This window comes from Taeniopygia guttata, chromosome W (genome assembly GCF_048771995.1).
Source record: "Taeniopygia guttata chromosome W, bTaeGut7.mat, whole genome shotgun sequence".
NCBI classification, from domain to species: domain Eukaryota; kingdom Metazoa; phylum Chordata; class Aves; order Passeriformes; family Estrildidae; genus Taeniopygia; species Taeniopygia guttata.
In genome coordinates this window covers 10,088,334-10,113,838 of record NC_133064.1, presented here as the reverse complement: position 1 = coordinate 10,113,838, position 25,505 = coordinate 10,088,334, and the positions used below count along the sequence as shown (strand labels likewise).

At 41.7% G+C, this 25,505-nt stretch overlaps 1 protein-coding gene across 4 annotated transcripts in view; it reads right to left on the bottom strand.

Moving 5' to 3' along the window:
• Positions 1 to 25,505, bottom strand: part of LOC140682096 (DDB1- and CUL4-associated factor 12-like) — a 205,373-nt gene that overhangs the window by 69,903 nt on the left and 109,965 nt on the right. For 3 of the 4 annotated variants that reach the window (XM_072923020.1, XM_072923019.1, XM_072923021.1), the window contains exons 3-6: positions 10,395 to 10,601; positions 7,044 to 7,104; positions 4,735 to 4,928; positions 4,486 to 4,551 (exon numbers count right to left, since the gene is read on the bottom strand). In XM_072923020.1, the coding sequence (XP_072779121.1) occupies positions 4,486 to 4,551; positions 4,735 to 4,928; positions 7,044 to 7,104; positions 10,395 to 10,601 (528 nt within the window). The remainder of the gene's footprint in view (positions 1 to 4,485; positions 4,552 to 4,734; positions 4,929 to 7,043; positions 7,105 to 10,394; positions 10,602 to 25,505) is intronic. The other variant, XM_072923022.1, reaches the window with a different exon arrangement.

Sequence of the window (25,505 nt, the reverse complement as noted above, 5' to 3'; positions counted from 1 at the left end):
TGGCACTACTTTGCTGCCTTGGATTACAGTTCATACTGAAGTTCCAGCATGGCTGCCATAGCAGCACTCAGTGATGGTGTGACATCATTCAGGCCACAATTATCCACTGTCAGTCTCCACTCTCCATCAGACTTATGTACTGGACACATGGGGCTATTAAAGTGTGAGTGGGTCTTGATGACCACACCCTGGCGTTCCAGTTCACTAATCATCTTGTGGTTGGGGGTCACAGAATCCTGGTTGGTGCAGTATTGTCAACAGTGCACTGTTATGAGTGATCAGTACCTGTTGTTATTTGACCCTCAGCAGTCCTATAGTAGAAGGATCCTCTGCAAGACCAAGCAAGGTATTCAGCTACCTAATTTCCTCTGTCTTCACAGCAACTATCCCAAAAACCCAGTGTCCAAGACTGAAGACCAAGATGTTTCCTACTACCATCCGAGTAGGAGTTGTCTCTGGGCAGTTTTCCTTATCTCCTGTTAATAGGCCCATCAATGTCTTGCCACATGACTCAGAGATAACACTCTCCAGGAGCCAGTTCTGTTTAACAGGTGATTAAGGACACACCTCCTGACTCAGAATAACATCAGCCCATTGTGAGATGCTCCGCCCAGGGGGAAGAGCTAGGCATTCCCACCTGGATAAATCTGGGGATTTCTAGACAAAGAGGCAGCCTTTCCACAGGTTTCTGAGAAAACACAGCAACCACATCTGCCATCCCAAGAGGACTGCAGCCACTCCAATTTGGACTGCTACCAGCACGCTGGCCAGAGGGGTGTCAGGTTGTATTCTGACTTTGTCAGTGGTCTTCCTTTTGTATCATTGCATGTATTTTTGTCTTTTTCCCTTTTCCCAATAAATTGTATTTCTGACTTGGAGTCTATCACTGGTTTTGCTTTCAAACCAAAACACCCATCAATGTCCTTTTGGGTCCTTGAAATACCCTCTCCTGAGGTAATCTATGGCACGGATACACGGGGTCACTGGGCCAGTCACAATGGGGTGTTTTTGCCATTCATTCCCACCCAGGCTCAGTTCAGCTTCCAGTACAGTCAGGTGTTGCGATCCCCCTGTCACCCCAGAAATAGAGATGGATTCTGCCCCTATATATCTCAATGGCATCAGGGTACATTGTGCACCTGTGTAAATTAAAGCGCTGTACTCTTGTGGGTCTGATGTGCCAGGCCATTAGATCCACATAGTCCAGTAGATCTGATTATCCCTTTCCTCCAATGGGCTGGAGGCAGGGCCCCTCTAGTTCTGGTCATGGTACTCATTGCTTACTTCTTATAAATATGATCAACCACAGGTCCCTTCAAGAGCTTTGGAAGTAACATCAGCATCTTCCATTCTGTCTGAGGACCTGCCCACTGGAAACTGGAGCAGAATTTTCCTTGAAGAATTATCCATGGTGGTTGTTCTTCCTCTCAACTCACATGCTCATGGGTCCTAGGGCAGAAGTGGGTTTTCCATCCCACTTCCTCATGTCCTCTCTGTGGTCATGCAGGTAAAACCACAGGTTGCCTACCTTGTGGTGTATTCCCTCTTTCTCTTGAGCAGGGATGTGCTTACTCTTAATAGCAGAGACTCTGGCCTGTACTGGCAGGGCACAGGACATTTCCTCTTTAAATTTCTGGAAGTCCTTGGACAGCTGAGATGCAGGCCCACAGGGAGGAAGAGAGACTTCCCTCATATTGCCAGAGTTGGGCAAACAAAGTATCTATTGTTTGTTCTCCTTCTGTCCATGACATCACTGCCAATGAGTTGACGTATGACAATGGCATGCTTCATAGGAACTTGCATCACATGGGTTGTGTGCCCTAGACTTCATCTGGATCTACAGGGAACTGCTTGTTTATTGAATCTCTATAGAGTACCTCCAGCACAGCTAATTCTTTCAGGTACTGGATACCTTGCTCCATGGTGTTCCACTTGTCTTGGTGCACTGATAGATCCTTTTTGAAAAGATATCTTTCCCTCACACTTGACAGGAGTCACCTCCAGAGGCTGAGGATTTCTGTCCTTTTCCCAGTGCTGTTGTCAATGTCTGCATCCCTGGAAAGGGATCCCAGTTGCTTGGCTTCACTATCCTCTAATTTCCAACTGTGGGTTGTGCTATCCCAGCATCAGAGCATCCGGGTCACCAGGGGCTCACCCTACTGCTGGCTGAAATATTTTCATATATCATGCAGCTCACCTGGGAATAGGGATTGGGTGATTATCTCTGTCCCTGCTTCTTCCTCCTGTTCTGAGGGCCCTACTTCCTCTTCATTGTGGATGCTAGCCTGGTCAGGGAGAGAGAAACAGCAATTGTTTCTCACAGTGGCTTGTGAGAATTTTTACGGAGTTGTAGGAATGTGATAACTTGCTAGTATAAACAATCTGCAGGCGGTGTTTTTCCACCTTGTTTTTCTGTTCTTCTCAAGGACGGTGTGTGAGAAAGAGGTTTTTATTAACTAGCCAATCAAGTAGAATGTATCATATTGGTCTATATAAGCTGGATAATCCTTTGTATTAAAGCTTCATTTTTCCTCTTGCAATTTGGTCTCTCATCTGTTCTTGTGTCATACTTGGAGCAAGGGTGACACTTCATCCCTCACTATGCAAACTGATTTGGTCTTGCATTTCTTTTTCTGTATAGGTATGACTGCTACCAGCACATGTTGTTCCTCTGGTTCAGCTGCAGTTTGATTGGCCACAGTGGCAGTTGCTCTGTTTTCCTCCTCCTCCTCCCCCTGAGGGTGCTGTCTAGTGATGAGTGGTATCTGGTAAACACTAGCCAGAGCCCAGCACATTGCATTACTTTGTGCCTCTCTGGTATCACCACAGCATTTTCCTTTCAGATATTCTGCCACTTTATCGGGGTCCTGTTCAGGGGTGAACTTCCAAACCATTGGAGGACAAAAGTCCTCTGAAACGGTCCCATTTTCTCCCACATTCCATGCCACTCATGACTATCCACCCTCCGGGCAGATCTCTGAATGACCATACTAGAAGTCTCTTTCGTAATTATAAACATGTACTCAGTAGACATAGCAACAAGAACATGTGCCTTCCTTAACATCCAAAGGAAATTCAAAATTCTCACAAGTTATTGTAACAAACCTGAAGGAGGAAAAGGGTGTGAAAAGCTGGGGCAAATAATCCTCCCCTGTTCTCCCTGTAGACAGTAAAATTATTAATGAATTCCCAGAGGTAGCACCCAAGGCAAATGCAGGAGAGCAGCACTCAAGACACATCCTGAATGACCCTCATTGCCCTTGATGTTATCATGTCATAAACTGATATCCCACAACATAGCAATAAAGCAATCCTGATCCCTCTCCCTGCTCTGAAAAAGAGTACCATGAGGAGCACATAGGGGAACATATACAGGGTTAGGTACCATAACCATGTGAACAGACCAAGCAGTGTTGTGACCAGTGGCTCTGTACCTAATACAAATGCTTAGATCAAATTTGTTTCCAACCCGCTCTGGTCAGATGTGTTATTATCTTAATGCTTCATGCCTCACATTGGGTGCCAAATTGAATGTCATGGTTTAGGAATGGTATTTCCCAATTTAGTGTTCCCATTGAATCACCCCGGACCACACACTGCTCACTCACTTCCCCCTGCGGTGGGATGGGGAGGAGAATTTGAGGCAAAAAAAGGTAAAGATCACGGGTTGATGTCGAGAGTTTAGCTAAAGAATAGCTGCGCAGCAAGGGACACAAAAAAGTTAAGTTGATGAGAGTGTGAGAATACGTGACTTATAGCATGAAAACTATGACCTTGAGAAACAGATGTCTCCTAACAACCTTGAGAAACAGATATCTCCTAACAACCTTGAGCATACAGGTGTCTCGTTAAAAATGAAATATTGCTTAGTATGCAGAAAAGTAATCAAGTATAAAGAAACAGTAACTGCAAGGCTTATTGCAAAGAGATATATGTGTTAATAGAAAGGTAACCAATCCTGAGCTTCGCTTTTGCAATATGTATAAACTAATTAGTGCTTGTATAAAGAAACTGTAATCGACTCCAATAAACTGAAACTTGTTGATCATGACAGCATGAAACTTGTTTTGCCGCGACATTCTCACCAACAGGTTGAGATAAGAACAATTTACTAGAAACGGCAATGAAAAAAAAAACAAACAAGAAAAATACTTATAGCAGTGTGTACAAGACAAGCGAATGATTCACACGTGATTGCTCACTATGTAGAACCTGGCGCCACCCAACCATACACCCCAGCAAAACTGGAAAAATGCCACCCCCTTCCATCCCCTCTACACTTGATGTGAGGTGGTATTTAAAATCCCCAGGGTCCAGGCTGTGCCCCTCCTGGCTGCTGCAAAAATTAACCCTGTCTTGGCCAGAACTAGGACAGTGTTTTACAAACACTGCTGCTCTTTCTTCAAGCATTTATAGGAAATAAATAATAGTGAACAGCCTTCAATGCAAAGAAATGTTTTAAGTTTTACACCAACAGAAAAGTACCTTTGATAGTGTGTGCTCTGCTTTCCAAAGATGAAAATACCCATCCAAGGATACAGCTCCCAGCTCCTATTATGAAAAAAAAGAAAAAAAAAAGAAAAAAAAGTAAGAGTTAGATTTTGTATTAATAGATGCCCTTACAAACTCACACACCATGTTGCTTCTCTAGTATATTTAATTTAGATGACTTTTTTTTTCAAATACATATGGACAGTTTTAGGACTACTTAACTGTCTTGCTTATCTTACTGACCTTGTTCTTATTGTTGAAAGCCAATGCTCGGACTTTGCAGTTGTCAGGATTGGTGTTTTCCTTAGGAATATCCTTCAGAGCCCTGTGCGCTATGTGGGCATAGACAGGAACTTGAGAGACATTATGCCTGGAATCACTTTTGGACAACACATCCTCTGTAACTTCCCAGAGACCCATCGAACCATCCCGGGAACCTAAATAAGTAGTCCACAACAGCATTTCAAATATGCATAATTCTCCTTTTTAAAAAATGAACTGAAATAAACAGTGAGGTCTTAAAAAAAGGAAGGATACTTTAGATTAATTTTATCTAACTGAACACACTGTTGGTGCCTATATATTAATTATTATTAACAAAATCATGATTTTACTGAGCTGTAAAGTTCATAACATTGTGAAGTTATTGTCAACTGGTTTGTCTACATGGTTTCAAATCAGCTAGATCACCTCATCTATTTTCAAACTGATTAGGATGCATCAAAAACCACGATCCTGTACAGCAATCACCATTAGAGATTCACATGTAGAATAAACTCAGAGGAAATTGAATAGTATATTTGTTCAGCCTGAGCCTGGCTTACTGAGACCAAGATTGACAGTCTTTTAAATCAATACAAAAACTTACAATAAAACTCAGTGGGGTTTATACCAATTCTGGATAGTTTGATTTCTGACAATATGTTTATGGATATGTACACACACATTAGTGAACTGAACAGAAACATATATTTAAAACCACAATTTGCACCAATTTAAATCAAATATACTGTGAATTCAACTCATTCAACCTCTTGTTTAAAGAATGTAACACAGGAACTGAGGCCAAACAAGAAAGAACTCATTTTATTTTTCTACTGAACTTGAAGATAATTATACAAAATATGAATCAGTAAGATCAACAGTACTGTATGAAGAAAGCTAAATGTCTTTGGTTCAAAGATCAATACAGGCTTAATTCAAGGTCCTATACCCATCCTTTCTGGTGTTTAGGCAACTCACTTCCATTTAAGTCAGCTCAGATAGATTTGACATGTACCTCCATTTCTTCCCTACAAAATGACACTTAATGGGTTTTTTTTAATGCAGATATTTGGGTTAGAGATTTGCAAGGATCAACTCAAGGGTTAGCTTTTGGGTTTTTTTATGTTACTGGATCATCAATTGAAGCATTTGTTTTTTATATGAGACTATTAAGATTTTCTGTCACCTGCAATTTGACACCTCCTTGTATGGAATACTAAACCCTCTTAGCACAGAAAGACGGTATACGAATACATTAATTCAATGGCATATAGCTGCCTTTACTCTAGGTAAGTAATACTTTATGAAGTTACACTGATTATCCAACTACACTGACTAAAAAGGCAGTAATTGACCTTTTCTATTAGAACCTTCTATATTAGTTCCCACAGTATGTGTGCTTATATATATACATACACATGAGACAGTGAAAATTTAACAGGGTAGAAACCCATTTGGATTTAGGTGAAATGTGCTGCTTTGAGCTTGCTAAATACGCTGTTTAGTCTGGTAACTGCAGCACTAGCAAAGTTGTCCCAGCTAAGGAAGAGATAAGAAAGACTCCTCAGACCTTGAAACAGACAGGGCAGAGTGACCCAGGAGTTCTTTCTGTACTTTCTGACAAAAACTGAGTACAAGTGTAACTAGCTGTAAGTGTAACCTGAAATCAGCAGAATGAATATGCATGAACCTATTGTGAAATTCTATGCATATGGAAATTAGGTTAATAAAAAAGGATTGGGAGTTCTCAGGGGTGCGCATGTCCATTGAAGGGCATTGAGTCCCCACATGTGTCCAGCTGTGAATAAACATACTGTCCCTACAAATCTTTATTGGAATTGTGGGGGTTTGATTTTTCTCCGCGTTTCACACACACACTACTGATAGCTTGATAAAACAAACTGAATTTTCATTAATCAGTCTTTCATAGGATTTCAGGAAACTAGTACTGTTCAGCTGTATTCAGTTATTAACTAACCAACACCTGGTGTAGAATCCTTCCCTTGAACTTACTGTGTTTAGACACCCTCTCATGTCAACACCTACTGTAAAGACAGCAGTATTCCCTCTAATACTAGAAAAAAAAGTACAATCTAGACCAGGGCTCTACAAATTAAAAAAAAAAAATTTAAAAAAGCAAAGTGCTGTACTAAGACCAAGAATGGTTTAAATAGGTAAAGTAGTTCCAAATGGTTTCAAATCCCTTTTAAAGGTGCTTTCCTAAGACCTATCAAGTGCTGTACATCAGTATAAAATTCTGGGGGAAAAAATGTTTAAATTAACATTACCAGAAACAGCCATAGTATCACTTATCCATGCAATTGAAAATATCCAGTCCTTATGTCCATCCTAAAAGAAAAAAAAAAAAAAAAAAGATTTTCTGTGCCGTTATATTCTTCAGTGGTCTCAAGGCAGACAAAAAACATCAAAGTGAAGAATACTTAAGTGCAAACTCAGAAAGACAGACCTATGCTAAAAACATATAAATAATATTCCACTATCAAGCTGGAGCAGTTTAAGTATCTAACAGTAATTTTAACTTTTATTGATTTTGACATATATAATTAATAGCAATTAGGCAATAGAAAAACAGATCTCTGACCAAGGACAAATTAATCTCAGTTCTAAGGACTTGGAGTCTTTCAATTTTGAGAGCAGTGTTCTTTACTTCTATAAAGTATCTGCTTACTTTTGTTTCCTCAAATGCACATCCCAAAAAGAAACAAAAAAATTATGTTTGAAACATATGACCTACTAATTAAATTTTCAAGAATCTTTTACTCAGAAGGTGAGAAGCCTTGAAACAGAGATTTTTGGAGTTCACTTAACAAAATGGATTAAGCATTTATATTCTAGCTTGTAGAGTTATGTGTTGAATTTTAACCTTTCACTTAAGAAACCTCTGCCATGGTAAAAAAGGGCGTAAGAAAATGCAAATTTTTGAAGCTTCTTGCATAAAGAACAATACCAGAAAGGAACGAAGATACAAAGAACCCAGATAAAGAGGCTCCTCTGTCCCTAAGACTACTGAGACTGACAGACAGTACTCAGATAAGCACCAAAGGACCAAAAGTGCACATGCAAAGGAGAAAAGTTCAAAAGTTCAACCATGAAGAAGACCACGATCTTCAGCCTCAAGAGACCACCAAAGACCCCCGCAGCACCACCACAGCAAACCACACGTGCCCAGAAGGGCGTGGACCTATTTAGCATGAGAGGCGAGGACAGGCAGGGCCAGGGGTTGATTATGTATAGAAAAGTTGTGCAATGTACTACATATGGAACACCTTTCTAAATAAAAGTGTAGGTCAGACTAAGGATTGGGGCACAAGTTTTTGGAGAGCTATCTCACTTGTGTCAGGTGCTGACAACACACACTCACTTCATAACTACCCCAAGTTGTGGAGTCTATTTATTTATTCTGCGTATCGCTTCAGCCTGTGAACAAAAAAAAAGACCATAAGGATCTAGTTCTGTTTGAAAAGCTGCAGAGTCACAGTGGCACACAAATAACAAGTCATGCAAATCTTCAGAGTCGAGCCTTTCTGCAGCTGGTTATCTGCTACTGTAGAAACTCTGACCTGCACTCTGCTGTTCTAGTTAACATCTACATGAAGTCCTGAATCAAAAAGGAAAAATAAGAGTGAAGTGCTTACAGGACACCACTATACCCATTTCAAACATTTTCTTGTTAAAATTGGTTGTTTTAAAAAGGTCTCATGATGTTTCAAAAATAAAACCAGTATCAAAGTCTATCAAACTGCCACAAGCCACTGGGTTAGAACTACTCCTCAAAGCCAAGTTCCACCAGTGAAATAATACATATATAAGCTTGTGATAGGTTGACAAGGAAGTGAGTTTTCTTGGGAAGTTATAGTCAAACCAATCAGTGGTCAGATTTGAATATTGACACCTGGTGTAACCACTGAAGATACGGGCACGGCACGCCTCTGAGAACACGGGGGTTAAAAACAGAGAACTCTCAGGGGAACTCTCTCTTTTGTTAGAGTCAGTGAAGAGTTCAATCCTCCCCTGCCCAGCCACAGGCTGGCTGGGGGAGGGGAAGCCATGTGGCCTAGGCTGAGGTAGGCCAGGAGCCCCAGACAGAGAAGGGGGGGTGAAGGGAATGGAACCGGGCCAGCCCCTGTGGGACAGAGGGGTGATGAAATACTGGATTGCCCCGGGCAGCACCCCCAGAGAGAGAGAGAGAGAGTCTGTGCCACCTTGAAATTTGATATAATGTGCTGGCAGAGGAGAAAGAGAAGGGGGGGGGGAAGGTGCCCTGCAGTGGGAGTCCTGGGCAGCCTGCTGTGAGATTTCAGCCATCCTGGGGGCAGCAGAGCAGGAGACTTTAACTGTTTCTTGGACAAAGAGCACTTTGCAAAGCACTAATCCTCCTTGATCTGAAAGAGAAGAGAGATAGCCTGGGGCCTGAGATGTCAGAAGAAAATGGGAAAGAATCCTAGGTGGGAAGAAATGATGGAGTGGGCTTTGGCTAGACTTTTTCTTGTACAGACACAGACTGAACCAATTTTCCTGTAACACAGAGACTGCATTTAGGGGGATGCAATGGCTTGAGCCAAGAGAGTGACCTGCTGCAGTGACGCCATGTGCAGGAGTGAACAGACAAAGATGAGGAGGGTGTGGTGGTGCCCTCTGTCTTCAGGGAATAGAAGAAGATCTCTGTTCTCAAGACCCTAAGCCCCAGGGGAGGAGAAAATGGGGGGAACTGTTGTCCCAAAACGAGAAATTGTTTTTTGGTACTTGGCAAAGAATCCTTAAAAGGAACCCTATTAGCAGTTTTGGTCCATGGACAGTGGTGAGAGCACTGTACATGGAAGGAGGATGTCACGATGGCAGATTTTCTCTGGGCGGTGCCATGTGTGACATGGAAACATAAGAGGTTTCAACTGTGTTTCCTGTGGAAGACTATGGTACAAGAGAGACTCCTCTCTCCCTTGATGAACTGAGAATTGATTATCTGAAAGGTGGTAACCTGACTGAGAATCGAAGGTTTTGTCTCACTGTGCTTTGGTAGAAATTGGGTGGGAGGAGGAGGAATGTTTTGGAAGATTTTAATTCTGAATTTTGTGTGTTCTTTTTATTATAGTGTAGGTTAATAAAGTTTTTTTTCCCCTATATTTCTAAGCTTGAGCCTGCTCTGCTCTGTTTCTGCTCACATCTCACAGCAGCCATTTGGGAAAATATATTTTCATGGGTGCACTGGCACTCTACCAGCACCAACCCATGACAAAGCTGCAAAGGAGAATGGAAAGCCTTGAATCATCTTTACAACTTCTCAAATGAGCTTTTTCACTAAAGCTAAGTTTCAGAGATCATCATCACCTGAATTAGACTTTAACAGTGAACATTTTGTTACATTTACAATGCTTAAAAGTAATCTGAAGCAGACCTGAATGAGGATAAGAAAGAAGAAATCTGACTTAGAGCCCTGAGAATCCTCTCATACATTTAAGATATTTTGTCAAAAAAGATGACTTGATCAGGAATATTTTCAAGCTTTCAGAAATTCACTCTCCATGACAAAACTCCCAAATTTTAAACTTGCTCTGACTTTATGCACGTCAAAGTAGTAATTCTTGGGACAGAATAAACTTTCCTCAAATACTCCCACTTACATCTCCCACACACACAGGATCAAGTGTAGGCAGGCGATAAATTGCAAGACTGTTGGGATTGTCTCCACCAGTGGCCAGGAAGGTCCTTGAAGGGTTGAGCTCAATGGCATGAATACCACATCCCTGCTGGGTCACCATGCCAGGTTCACGATCTTTCAGAATAGGAATCTTGGTAATTTGACCAGTCTGGACATCTATTACAAATAACTGGAGGAAAAAAGCAGATACAAGTCATTATCACACAGATAAGAAAACCAAGGTGGTCAAATATTCTCCCTATTTTGAGCTAACATTCTTTTAAATGTAGAATACACAAATGCTGCAAATATGGTTGAAAAATTCATACATTCCTTCTTAAAACAACTAAATTAAATAACTATGGGTTTTACTTTAATCATCCATCCTCGTTTTACCTAGGATAACGTTAACTTCCTTCTTAGTAGCTGGTATAATCCTGTATTTTGGATTTAGTATGAGAATAATGTTGATAGCACACTGATGTTTAGTTGCTGCTTGATAGTGCTTACTTTAAATCAAAGACTTCTCAGTTCTCCATTCTGTATCAACGAGCAGGTGCACAAGAGGCTGTGAGGGAACATAGCCAGGACAGTTAACCCAAATTGGCCAAAGGGATATTTCATACCATAAAACATTATGCTCAGTATATAAAGCAGGGGGTTGGGATTGGCTGGGAGCTGCCAATCACTGTTGAGGGATGGGCTGGGCATGGGTCAGTGGGTAATAAGAAATTGTAATGTATATAATTTCTGTTTCTTGGATTTTATTTCTTTTTTTCCTGTTATAACAATAATATTTTACTTTATTTCAATTATTAAACTGTTCTTATTTTAACCCACAGGTTTTACATTTTTTCCAATTTTCCTCCCCATCCATCCAGGGAAGGGAGGGGGGGAGTGAGTGAACAGCTGTGTGGTACTTAGCTGCCAGTTAGGGTTAAACCACAACAGTCCATTTTGGCACCCAAAATGGGGCTCAAAGGGTTGTCTAATATATGGTATGGAATAATTCATGCTTATGTAAAATATGCATGGAATAAGTTGTGCTTTTATGAAAAATTCCCAAAGTTTTAAAACCACAAGGCACAGCTGGGGAATGATTATGAAATCACAGATGGCAGCAGAGAGAAAGACCCAATTTACAAACGAAAAATGAAAAAAGGTGGCTCCGTGTGGAGATGGGCCCTTTCCCGGGATTATCCAGGAGACACCCAAGTGATGAATACTTGAGAAGTATCTAGGATCAAGATAGCCAGAGTTGTCAGGGGCATGCATTCAAATACCAGGTTCCTGTAACTCGAGGATCAGCATTCACCGATTCCCAGAAACATCTTTGTGCAGCCCAGCACAGAGAAAAGGAGACCACATGAATATGTGAAGCCATGAAAAGATTAGGAGAAACTCTGCCCCAGGTGAAAAAAACTGTATAAAACTAACCGGACAGAGACAACATGCGTGAACAGAGGGGATCCGAACCAATAGAGTTTGGATGAGTGTTCACCCAGCGCCAATCCCGGGCTCAATGCTGTCCCTTTGATTGTAGCTATCGGAGACCAAATCTCGGTTGCGAAATAAAAGCCTATTTTTTGATTATTAATTCGGCTTTATAATTTATTACCTATAACAAATGAGACAATGACAGATCTGACCAGAGCATGTTAAAACAAATATCTTATAAGCATTCATTATATTAGTTTAATAGTCATGGGTCACAATGTTGACTTCTTTACTCTCACAGTTCTTGCACTTTTTCTCAGAGTTGTGTTGTTGGACACATTACTTGCAGTATGTCTTCCCTGTGGTGATGTTTATCATCCTTGAGGCCTAGAACAAGGTTATCATTTTGTTGTACTTCGTAATACTGGCCTATGATATTGTAATGTATGTTGTGGAATAATTCGTGCTTATGTGAAATATATATATTTTTATAAATGAAAATTTGTCCAGCCAAATTAATATGAAACAATAAAATATTATTTTGCAATCAAATTCTATCGAGCCAGCCACGAGTGTTATGAACAAAACTGCCTGGCTGGGACACTTGGCTTGGGCTAAGTACTGATATTGAAATGTTAATTAGCTAATTGCCCTGGGAATATCCTACAACCCCACCCACACTAGGACCTGGATGCAAAATAATCCTGTGGAATCATGGGAGGGGGTTTTGGGGATGAAAAACACCCCTAAATGGAAAAGATGGGCACAGTGGAGGGGGCTGAATGGGTGTGCTGGTTATGGAAAAAGGAACCACATCTCTAGTCTGTGTTTAACCTGTCACCATAACCTGCAGAGGACCAGACTGGACTGGGCTGTGGGAAGCAGGAGCAAAGGACACACATGTCCTGGTGTTACCAGGAGGGAAGGAGAGGGATAGCTGCTGCTGAATTTCGACAGAAGACTCTGCACATCCCCTCACCCTTTGGCTACCAGTGTGCCGGGAGGAAAGGAGAGAGGACGGTCTGCCGGGACTTCAGATACAGACTGCACACCTCTTCACCTCCAGCTACCAGCGTGCCACGGAGACTCCAGGGACAGACTCTGCACGCCTGCTCACCCTTCAGCTACGGGAGAAGCTACAACAGCGGGGGCAGGCTCCTTGTCGAGCCCCCTGCCGAGCTGACTTTTTAATAAAGAGCTGACTATTAATAAAGGCATAGACCCTGTTCATTTAAACGAGGAAAGAACAGAGCTGAGCCCGGGGTTGGCCCTGGGTGTGCAACAAGGAGTCAGCCTCATCAGAGGTTTTCCTCCATGCTCACACACCTCCATCCTGGCACAAGCGTTTTTTAAAGGGAAAATTCCGCCTGAGGCCAAGATTTCAGCAATCAGTCTTTTCTTCTATTCAGAGTCCATATGTTAATAAGATTTTCTTTTTGGTGATGAGGGAGAACAATTCAGTGTCTGGAGTTTGTTGATTCACATGTATCTGCCCAAGGATTTCCATGATATACATCTCGGGTCGTTGATCAGCACCTGGGGTTTCTGTATCTCCCCAGACATGGCCCATCTCCTGCAGAGCTGTACCTTCTTACTTGTAAATCAGTTTCCAAAATACACCCAGTCTCGCCTGCGAGGGTGGGGGGGAATCCTAATACAAACGTGTATACTCTAAAAAATATTCAATATCACATATATCATATTAGAAATGGCGCGAATTATATCTACTACACATAACAATATATATAAGAAATAAATGGTGCTTGCACGAAAAATCCTTAAAGTTTTAAACCACAAGCTGCAGCCAAGGAAAGGTTGCAAAACCACAGATGGCAGCAAGCAGAAAGACCTCATTTACAAACAAAAAAGCCTGGCTCTGTGCAGAGAAGGGCCCTTTCCTGGACCACCTAGGAGACACCCAGTGATGAATACACAGGAGATATCTATGATCAAGATAGTCAGAGTTGTCAGGAGCATCATCAGGAACATGCATCCCAATACCAGGTTCCCATAACTCAACATCAGCATTCATCACTACCCAGAAATGGCTTTGTCCAGCCCAGCACAGAGAAAAAGAGACCCCATGAATATGTGAAGCAACGAGAAGAATAGGCGAACCTCTGCCCCAGGATGAAAAAAACTGTATAAAAACTGACTGGACAGAGACAGCATTCATGAACAGAGGGGATCTGAAGTGATAGAGTTCAGATCAGTGTTCACCCGGTGCCGATCCCAGGCTCGGTGCTGTCCCTTTGATTGTGGCTATCAGAGACCGAATCTCGGTCGTGAAATAAAAACCTATTTTTTATTATTAATTCAGCTCTATAATTTTATTACCTATAGCAATATGATAGAACCACTGGTCATGAAACTAACCTGGTATGTGTCCTCAGCACTGCCATCCTATCTGTACCTCGGGAGCCATATATTGGGAACTATTAACAGTTACGTCTTCTGCCTTTTCTCCTCGAATACATCTTCCAACATCCATCCATCCATCCTGCCTTCCTGCTTTCCTGTGGGAATCCAGGGCTTCCCTCTGGCTGCCCTGGAGGGCCTGGGACCCTGGCAGGGGGTCAGGAACCCCCCTGTACAGAGCCCCGAGAGACACTGTCTCTGATCTCTGTCCATGGAAAAGAGTTTTCAATCTTACAGGATGAGTTACAAGCTCTGAGTGTTTGATATGAGTAATAATTAAGTGTGGCACGGGTGCAAAAGTAAAATTTTAGGTTTCTAGATTAGGGGTTCAGAGGGGACAAGATGGAGGAAATTGGGTGTGTCTTGTCCTTTTTCTCCTTCTTCATGCCCTCCATGTTTCACTGTAGTGTTGGCATTTTTCTATTGGTTTAGGCTGGGGACACACTGTTCAACGTAGATGATAGATATTGACACATTATTGTAAATATAGCACAGGTAGTTTCTGGTATATAATGTTTGTAACATCCCACTGGGGGCAGAGCCCCGCACGCTGCCCTGCAGGACAGACCTGCAGCAGGGCAGCAGAACATGTTAGAGATAAGCAAGAATAAACAACCTAGAAAACAGCACAGACAAATTATGGCTTCTTCTTTGGCAGGGGGGCAGAAAGACAGAGACTTTCTACAATCTCGGAATCACCAATACCTACAGATTCTGACGCTTTCCTTCTCCTCCAGGATGATTACAGTAATATTTGAGAATGTGTAAGATTTTGAATAACCTTTCAATACCCTTGCAACCAACCTGGCCCTTTTGCTAGGAGCCAGCATATCACTGCATGTAGTTCAGGTCTTTTAGATAAAACAACTATTTAAGAACATCACCCAGAGATTTGCCCCAAGGCTGAATAGTTCTGAGTGATGGGGTGTGCAGGATAGTATGGGCAAGTGCCTAGGATAGCGGGCACCTCCAATATTTTTGAACCTCACCCCTGAACAAGTGCATGATCGGGAAGATGTGTACTAATGTCTTTATAAACAATTCTATGGGTGAAGGTGTGGGCGCTGACGTCTTTGAAATTGGTCTTAATGTCTGTACTGACTTTGGGCAGCAGGTTTGTTACAGGGCCCAGACAACTTGGCTCCTGAAACAGACAAGTGGGGGCTGCAAAAGGCTGAACTTCTGAACTTTGGGGTAAAAACAGTAGGTTCAAGGGGGGATATGAGGTAGGTGGTTCGGGAAGGCTGTACCTTACTAGTACCTCCGCCAGTGGGGAAAGGAAGAGGGGACAACATGTGGCCGGGAGTTTAGGATACAAGGAGGCTGTCCCAAGAGAGAAAACCCTGCAGGCATGTGCCCCAGTGGACTCTCTCCCTTTATTCAAATAAAGTTGCAGGACTCCTGTCTCCTTTATGGACACTGGCTTTTCACAGTGTGAGAAATGACTGCTCACTTTTTAAAATTTTAAAGGTGTGAAAAGTGCATATTATATGATTGGTTCTTTGCAAAGGAATACTATATGTGTTGCATTCATTAGTATTACTGTATTAACCTTTTTTTAAGTAGTGTGTTAAATATAGTTTTAGGTTACAACATAATGCTAAAATAGAAACTCTGTGATGTAGGATTTTTTTTTACTAGCTCAAGCAAGGGATAAGATAATCAAGAAACTCTTCGCACAGAGATAACAGCAACAGGAAAAAGAGTTACTGCCTCCTTATCGAAAAATACATTCTTCTACCTTCTCTCCATCTTCATGGAACCACCAGGATTAAGGGGAAGACGTTGACAAAAACCAGAGAAATTCTTAATTTGTAAGGAATTTTTGCATCATGTATGAGATATATGAATATGCAACAGGCTATTGCTTTTAAAGGGTTTTTCCTTTGTTCACAAGGCATGCTTTTCATGACCTAGTGTCTGAGTGCATCCGGACATCCGTAATTCTTTGCTTTTTATTGTCTTGTAATTGTCCTAACTTGAAATTTTTATTACTCTAATTGTATTATTATTATTATAACTATTTTATTATTATTAAACTTTTAAAAATCAAGTGTTTGGTGCTTTTCACAATTATGGTAGCAGAGGATGGTTACTAACACCTCTCTGCAGGTGCCTCAGAGTGAAGGAGATGCATCCTGCCCTGATTAGGCAGCCTCACTGTGCTCCCCTGGTGTTACCAACAGACACAGGTTTCAATCCAGGAACAAAAAGGAGACAAGAAAACAAAGAAAAGGGAAAGGATTCCCTAAAACCATGGTAATTATCCCCTAAGACTAATAGACTTATGTGTACACAAAGAACAAAGACCCAAGGACAAAGGATAGGTGAATATTTGTATTTGTTTGGATGGGGCGGATAAGGGGGGGGGAATGAATGTGTGTGTCTCAAAGGCAACTTGCCAAGCGAGAGCGGAGTCTCCCGTGCTGCATTTCTGTCTTTTTTTGCAAGAAAAACTGCCAGTAAAGAGATGAAGCAAGTGAAAAAAAAAAGAAAAAAAGAGTGAGACAATCCCCGCCGGGGAAACTGGGACTGAGTCTCCAGGATGGAGTGGGACCCCTTGGGTGGGATGGGGGGTGGGGGGGAATAAAAAGTAAAAAGAGGGTTTTCTTGGCATAATTCATTTGAAAACAATAAAAGGTAAAAAGAGGGTTAATTCACAGGAAAAAAAATGTAAAAAGAGGGTTTTTCTGACATAATCAATTGTCAAAAACAAAAAAAAAAAATTAAAAGGTAAAATGTGTGCGAGGGGCCCCTACAAATTCTGCTGGATGCAGAGACATCCAGGATTAAATTTGCTGGGTTGAGGGATTAACATTCCAAGAGCACTCAGGGTAAATGTAGATATGAGAATGAGTGAAAAATAAAAGTGAGTGTGGGCAAATGAAAGTATATGTAACAGTATTGTGAAGTTGAGAAGTATGAATGAACAGGCGTGAGGGTATGAATGTGTGTGAGAGTGAGAGAGAAAGGTAAATGCATACGAATGGAAGTATATGTAGTGTAGCTTGTTTATTTTGAGCTTTATTTCCTTGGAGGGAGGTGTATTGTGTTGAATGGTATTGTGAGAGAAAGGATTTTTTTCGTGGGTAGTTGAAAGAAGGTGGTATTCAGGTTGTTAGAGAACGTGGGAAACAGCGGCATGGGATGAATAGCTACGATCTTGAAAAATGGGACAGGAAACCAGTAAAAATGAAGAAAAAGGGAAAGAAAAGGGAGGGGAGCAAGAGGGAAAAACAGGAAAAGAAAATGAGTGGGATCCTTCACAGGTTTTGCCCCCTCTGTTCCCGTTCGCACCCGCACCACACGCGGCCGAGCCGCTTGTCCCGCGTCCCGGCTCGCCGCTCGCTTCGGCTCCACCTTCCCCGGTGCCGGTGCCTGTCCCGGGTCCTGGCTCGCCGCCTGCTTCTGCCCCAGTGCCTGTCCCGGGTCCTGGCTCGCCGCCCGCTTCTGCCCCAGTCCCCGTCCCAGGCGCAGGTTCGCTGCTCGCATCGGCTGCTCCTGCCCTGGTTCCCGTCCCGGGTGTGAGCTCGCTGCCTGCAGCGGCCGCTCTGACAGTTCTCGCCCAGCCACCTGCCTGCAGCCCTCTCGGTCCCTGTTTCACCGCTTGCAGCTTCTGTACCCGTCCCCGTCTCGCTGCTCGCGGCTGCCCGGCCGACCCCCGCCCCCATCCCGCCCGGCTGGTCCGTGGCCGCCCCGCCGGCCGCGCCTGGTGGGCTCCCGTCGGTCCCGTCCATCCCATCCTTGACCGATTCTCCCGCGGCTGTTTTCTCTGCCCCATCCCCAGCGACTTTGTCCGTTCCAGCTGCGCTGGGCACCGCCGCTGCTGCTTTGCCTCTGCTGGGAACCGCCGACCCAGCCGCCATTAACCATGTGCAGACTGATCACGCTCCCGGCTGGTACCCCCTCGGAACTGCCCCCTCCTCTGGCGGTTCTGATAGTAAAAGGGTTTTAAAATCATGAGATACAGGGTTAACAAAAAAAATAAACTTAGTAGGCTTTGGACAGGTAAATACCTTTAGCACAGGGAGAAATAGTACTATGTAGCTAGTACATGATAATTGATATAATTGTTAGATGTGACGACTGTTTAGTAATTAAATATAATTACTGTTTAATCAGAAAGTACAATCATGTGAAACTGTGGTCATGGACCTAAAAAAAATCACTATAAACTCATGTCAATGTATACAATAGAACAATGTAAGTTTAATAATTAATGTGTAAGTTATACAACGATAGGGTATAAAATACATTCAGCTCGAAACCTATGGCGGAGTCAGATTTGGGTTTGTACCCCGACTCCCAGAGCTCTTAATAAAAGCACCTGCATATAATCATATCCCGTGATTATGTGTTTCCGAACGCTAACAGTTCCAGCAGCAAACCCTGCCCATGCTCAGCCTTTGGAGGACCGGGTCTCAGTAATATGCCCTCCCCTCACCCCCCTTCCTGCCCTGAGCTGCGTTCCCCTGGTAACCTCAGCTCCAGCTCAAAGAAACTCTCTCTCTCTCTGGAGGACACCCCTTATAGGAACAGAAGTTCAGTTAGACGGCAACATTCTCCGGACTCTCCCTCACAACAAGGGAGAAAGGCTATAGAAAAAGACCGGGATCTATTTCCACTAAGAGAGGTCCCGAAGGGAGGGGGTGGAACTAAGTTTGTGAATGCTCCTTAGACTTCTTCTGAGGTCAGGAATTTTAAAAAGGAACTCAAGGGTATTTTGGAGGATCCCATAAGCACTGCTGAACAATTAGACCAATTTTAAGGTTCAAACATTTATACCTGGGAAGAAATGCAGTCGATAATAAAGGTACTATTTTCTCCAGGAGAAAGGGAAATGATCAGAATTGCAGGCATAAAAGCCTGGAGGAAAGAAAACCCACAGCGCCCCCCCCCCCCCATCCCCCCGAGAGGACAAAATGCCAGCTGCACCTCCTGAGCGGGGTCAAAATAATGAGGAGGGGAGAAAACATATGAATGAGTATCGTAATTTAAGAGTCAAGGGAATAAAAGGGGCAGCATCTCACGGGCAAAATGCTGAAGGGACTTTTGAGGCACAGCAAGAGAAAGGGGAGGCTCCAAATGAATGGTTGGACAGACTTGGGCGAAACATAAGGAAACGTTCCGGAATGAATCCTGAGACTGATGTGAGAAAAGCTTTGTTAAGGATTAACTTTGTTACTGGTGGTTGGCCTGATATTAGGAAAAAATGGAAAAAATTGAAGATTGCCATGATAAATCATTACATGGTTTATTAAAGGAGGCTTAGAAAGTCTGTGGCCAAAGCCAAACTAAAAGCAAGGATTGTGGCAGTCACCATGCGAGAAAAAAACTGCAAGGAAAAATTCAAAAAAACACAAGCACTGCTCCTAGATATGACGGTAGTAGAGACAGAAGAAGAGGAAAGAATAAAACCCCAATACAAACCAAGTCTCAGGAGCATTCCAGGAATGTCTGCTTTTACTGTAAGAGCAAAGGACATTATAGGAGAGAATGTCCTAAGAGGGTAAAAGATCTGAAAATCTTCCAAGAGATGAGCACAGTGGAAGAATAGAGAAGTCAGAGGCTCTATTTTTTAGGGGACAAATACCATCTGGAGCATGTGATAACTTGCCAAGTGAGTTTCCAAGAAAAAGAATTGAAATTTGTGGTAGATACAGGGGCAGAAAAAACCTGTCTGTTAAATATTCCAAAAGGTTGTGATGTTTCATCTTGAAAGACTTAACTTGCTGTACTCTAGGACTGAAAAACTATTTTACAACTGTGACATAGCAAAACCTGCTTTTAATTTATTTTGAGTTGATGCAGGCTGTTTAATCAAATGGTTCTCAGTGTGTAAAGTTAAACTAAAAGGTGACACCAGCTGCTTCGTAGGTCAATGAGAAACATTTTTCCTTCCAGCCAGTCCTTTCACATGTACCCAAATGTGTTTTGCTTTCATGGTTTTGTTTTGTTTGTTTGTCAGTTTTTCTGGAATTGCTGACTATTTGCAGTGCACCTGGAACAGCAGCTAGAGTTGTGCATGCATAACACTTCTGAAAAATAGGGCTCATTTTTTTCCCACAATTGGAGGTGGCTACATATGTAAAAGGGAACCTACAAAGTTAGATGAAGAAAAGGTTTCAGTATCTTCTAATGTAAGCGGTTAATTTATTACTTTCAGCATCACTGTGGGTGTTTGACACACACACATGAAAAAGATGGGGGGGATCTCTGCTTGCCGTAGTTTTATTTCTTCAATGAGTTAGAGAGCTATGAGAAAGTTGTCGGTTCCTTGTGTGGTTTATCCAGGCCTGCAGGGAAGTCTTCGCCATGATTCCCTCTGTACTGCAGGTAGCCCTGCAGCGTGGTAGCAGTGGCTTGCCTCTGGTGAGTTTGCAGGCAAGGTGCTTCATCACTGCAGTGCTCAGGTCCTGTTTCCTATTATGACATAAAGGCTTAAATTCAAGAGTGCCTCTTCCCATCCAGTTATTGTTTGTACCACAGGAACCTCTTTAGACAGTGTATCCTGGCGGTCAACGAGAGAGTATTGCAGAGACAAATTCCTAACTTGCTGTCCCCCCCCCCCCCGCACTGTATCCATATTTTGTCCATTCCCTCTTCAAAATATGGATCTGTCAAACTCATGCTCTGTGTCCTCAGATGCCCTTCCCAAATCAAACCTTGGCTTCTTTGCAAATTGCATTGCACTAACTAGCAGTGCCTTAAATTTTTTGGTGCAGGCAGGGTCACTTTGGAAGTAAGTTGTTGTTTACCTTGTTCCTACAACCTTTTCGAGCTTGTGAATGGAAAAAAATTGTGATAGCAAAGCAAGTCTTTAGTTTTGGCACTGTGTCAGCTGTGAGTGGCTATTAGCCTTGGTGGAGGGTGCCGTGAATTGCACGCTTGCAGAATGCACATAAAAGTAATTTAATTTGTAAAGAAGTTGAAAAGGGGGGGAGGGGTGATTGGCAGACTCACCTCTCTGAGATGTTGGAATGTGGACTGATGTTAGAATGTGGATGTTGGGAGAGAGAGAGAGAAATAGAGAGACCAAAAGGGAGAGCGAAATAAGCACCCAGGGTCCCCATGCCGTTGGCTGTCTGTAAGTTCTCCCCCCATTCCCATTAAGTACTGTGACAACAGCGGGGAGAGGCTATGAATAGAGTTAAACTAAAAGCTGTGAAAAAGAAGAGATAAGGATCAAAGCAAAAACAGCTAGCACTCCAAAACCTCACAACGTATGGGTTTTTTGGCAAGATTTCTTTATTTTTGTTCTGGTTTTCTGTTGTTGTTAAGATGAGGAAGCTTTTGTTCTTAAGAATGAGTCTAAGGCTAAAACAGTTAAATGTTGCCCAAAAAGTAAAAAGCAAGAGATGTGATACATCTCGTGTTAAAATTGGCCTGGTCTTTTTTTATTTAAGTAATTATAGCTCACAGGAAGAAGAATTGGCCTCTGCAGCTACTAACACAGCTGGATACAAGAAGTAGAGGCGGCTGTAAAAAAAAAGCGTTTAGTTAAACCCAGAAAGTTCTGAAGAAAACTAATGGTAAAAGTTAATGCAGTATTGTCTTTCTTTTAACACTGTGTTATTAAGAAGTCCTTTCCAAGTGCCACTAAAGCAGCAATCCGAACCACAGAAAGAGGGTGAATTCATGACAGCAAAATCAAAGGACTTGTGAAGAAACTTGAGGAATGGACTATCACATCTAAACCGGGTGATACCAAATTGACTTTCAACTGGGGCTGGGTGGTAACGGTTTGGGAAGACCGAAATGAACCAAGGAAAGTACAAAGAATAACACCTAACAGAAATAAGGCAAAGCTTACATCACTGGTTTTAAACACTGCCTGAATAAGCCCTACGACGCCTCTGACATCTCCTTGGGAGAGGAATACTGCCACTTCAGACAAGAAGATCAGGACTATTTTTATCAATGAGTTCTTATATTCTGGCCTTAGCCTGTGACTTGTACAGGGAAGAGGGGGAATTGCCATTAATACTATGCTGTATACTTTATTTGATTAATCCCAATACTGGACACTCTATCTGGGTTATAAGTAAATGTTTAAATTATGGGAATAATTGGTATTGCAGTTCACAAAATCTATGTTCTCGTTGCAAGAAATATCGAGTACTGAATCTATACCCTATACAGATAGAACTCAAAACAACTGAAGTAATAACTCTGTTTTGTGGATGGGAATTATCAGTGCCTGTTGACTGAGAGATACCTGAGGAATGGTGGGAAACCACAGTTAAAGTGTCGAAAAAGACTTGCCAAAAAAAAATTTAGTAAAAAAGGAGTGACAAGGGAAACAGAGGGCAAGCCTGGATTGACCACGGTACTTTCCACCGAGAAGATCACACATGCCTGCTATGGGAAGCAACTCCATAGGCAGGGGAGGTGGGGGTATAAGCCATACCAGACCTCTGTCATTCCTGTTTCTCTCTCTCATTTGTTGTCTTTTACCTTTCGGGATACCAGCAAGATTGTGTCACAAATACTACAGAAAACATTACATGGAAAGAAACCAAAGTTCCTTTTCGTTACATACACCCAGGTCAACAGACACTGTTATAACCCATCCAAATTAAGTACCTGCAGACAAAATGGGGAAAAATATTGGATTACAAGGAACTTAGGAAAAAGTGGTAATAGATGGGGCACTGAATGTCCAAAAGGAGAGAGGTGGCTTTGTTTTACATTTGATCTTAGAGATATAGTCCAAGATTTGGTAAAAAAGCAATTAGTAAACAAAAAGGTGAAGCCAGCACAGCAGTCTAGCTCTGTATTGACCCCAAATTACATACTGAATCATATTATAGGACTCCAAGCAGTTATAAAGATGATAACAAACAAAGCTGCTCAGGCATTGGAATTAATATTGAGTCAGCAAAGCCAAACAAACTGTAGTATATCAGAATAGGTTGGCTTTAGACTATTTATTGGCTAAAGAAGGGGGTGTTTGTGGAAAGTTTAATATATCAGATTGTTGAAAATAGATGACAATGGGGAGGTCATCCTGGAAAAAACAAAGGATATCAGAAAAAAAATTATAACCCAGGTATCAGTCTAACAATAGGAAAACAATGTTAAAAACTAACTGGTGGGGGAATGTATTGAGAATGGGATGGTGGAAGAAATTAGGATTCTTCCTTTTATAAATTACAACTGTTTTAATGTTTCTTCCTTGTTTAATCCCATGTTTTATTTGATTACCAACATAGTCCAAAGAATGCAAGTGGATAAAAAATATTCCTCAAGCCAATTAATTTATAAAGAATAAGAAGAGGGATTGTGAAAAATGCATATTTTATGATTGGCTTTTCATAAATATTAAAATGAATGTTATATGTGTAATGTTAGAAAGTTATGCTGTGTTAATTCTCCTAAGTAGTGTGTTAAATATAGTTTTAGGTTACAACATAATGCTAAAATAGAAACTCTGTGATGTAGTTTTTTTTTTTATTAGCTCAAGCAAGGGATAAGATAATCAAGAAACTCTTCGCACAGAGATAACAGCAACAGGAAAAAGAGTTACTGCCTCCTTATCGAAAAATACATTCTTCTACCTTCTCTCCATCTTCATGGAACCACCAGGATTAAGGGGAAGGAGTTGACAAAAAACAGAGAAATTCTTAATTTGCAAGGAATTTTTACATCATGTATGAGATATATGAATATGCAACAGGCTATTGCTTTTAAATATTATTCCTTTGTTCGCAAGACATGCTTTTCATGACTTAGTGTCTGAGAGCATCCAGACGTCTGTAATTCTTTGCTTTTTATTGTCTTGTAATTGTCCTAACTCTAAATTTTTATTACTGTAATTGTACTACTATTTTTATAACCTTTTATTATTATCAAACTTTTAAAATTTAAAAAATCAAGTGATTGGCATTTTTCACAGATGTAAGATATTTTTTTAACTAGCTCAAGATAGGGATGAGATAATCAAGAAATTCTTTGCACAGAGATTACAGCAACAAGACATCTAAAGAGTTACTGCTTCCTTATTGGAAAAGACAAACAGTCCTCCACCTCCTCTCCATCTTTAAGGAGCCACCAGGATTAAGAGGAAGAAGTTGACAATAACCAGAGAACATCCTTTGTTTGAAAATAATTTATGCATCATGTATGAGATATATGAATATGCAACAGGCTACTGCTTTTAAGGGTTAATCCTTTGTTAGCATGTTTGCTTTTGGGGCTTAATTGCCCTAGGAAGGGCAATTTGTTTTTTATTGTCCTTTATTGTCCTAACTCTGATTGTCCAAATTCTTATTACTCTATTTTTATAACCATTTTATTACTATTAAACTTTTAAATTTTTAAAACAAGTGATTAGTTTTTTTCATAAAAGGTTTATAACACCTTAACAAAAAACAGAAGAAAAATACTAAATAAGGAAAAATTACAGCGCTGGGAGCCCCCGTGACTATCAGCCACATGCTCCTCTTCAAAATGGATGCTCTGCCTTTTATGCTGCTACCCCCTCCTAAAGTCTTGTCAGTCGAATCCTTCCTTGCCATCTAGTAGTGGAGATCACTTTCTTACATCTTGATTGGAGGTCAGGTATTACTATAGTAACAAGCCAACCCTCCCCAGATGCCCCAACTACCAAGGCCATCCCATGATAACAATGCAGGGGGGAGGGCATATTACAGTAACATAACTATACATCTACAAAACTTCTCTTAACATACATATAATGTTCACCCCTTAATTGTGAGAGCCAACCATCTCATTACTCATCTGTAACAATAGCGTGATTTTCTGAAAACAGTCTTGTTTAAAGCACTGGTCCTATGGAAGTTCTGGTCCTCCTGTGAAAGTTCAGGTAGGTCTTCCTCTGGATCTGTCCAGTGGTGATGGTGATGTCCCAAGCCCCCAGACTTGAAGATCATATGCAGTCAAGTTCAGGTGGTAGCTCTCCCAGGGTGGGGAGTTTCACAATGGATTTATGTAGTCCTATGAGTCATAGGATATTTTTGGAGTCCCTGATGGTCATTCCAGCTGCCTATTCTGCTGTTTCTCAGGCAACCCCCTCCCCTCACAGGCTCCTCCTTTCAGATGGTAAAAAAATTCCCTGAAGAACCCAAACCCACAACACCAGCTCTGGGAATGCAAAGACAATCTCTCTTCCTCGCTCATCTCAGCTGTAGAAAAATTGTCCTGGGAGTTCCAGCAACTCAAAGAGAATATGACCAGCATCTCAACTATTAACATTAAGCATCCTCTTGCTCAAAAG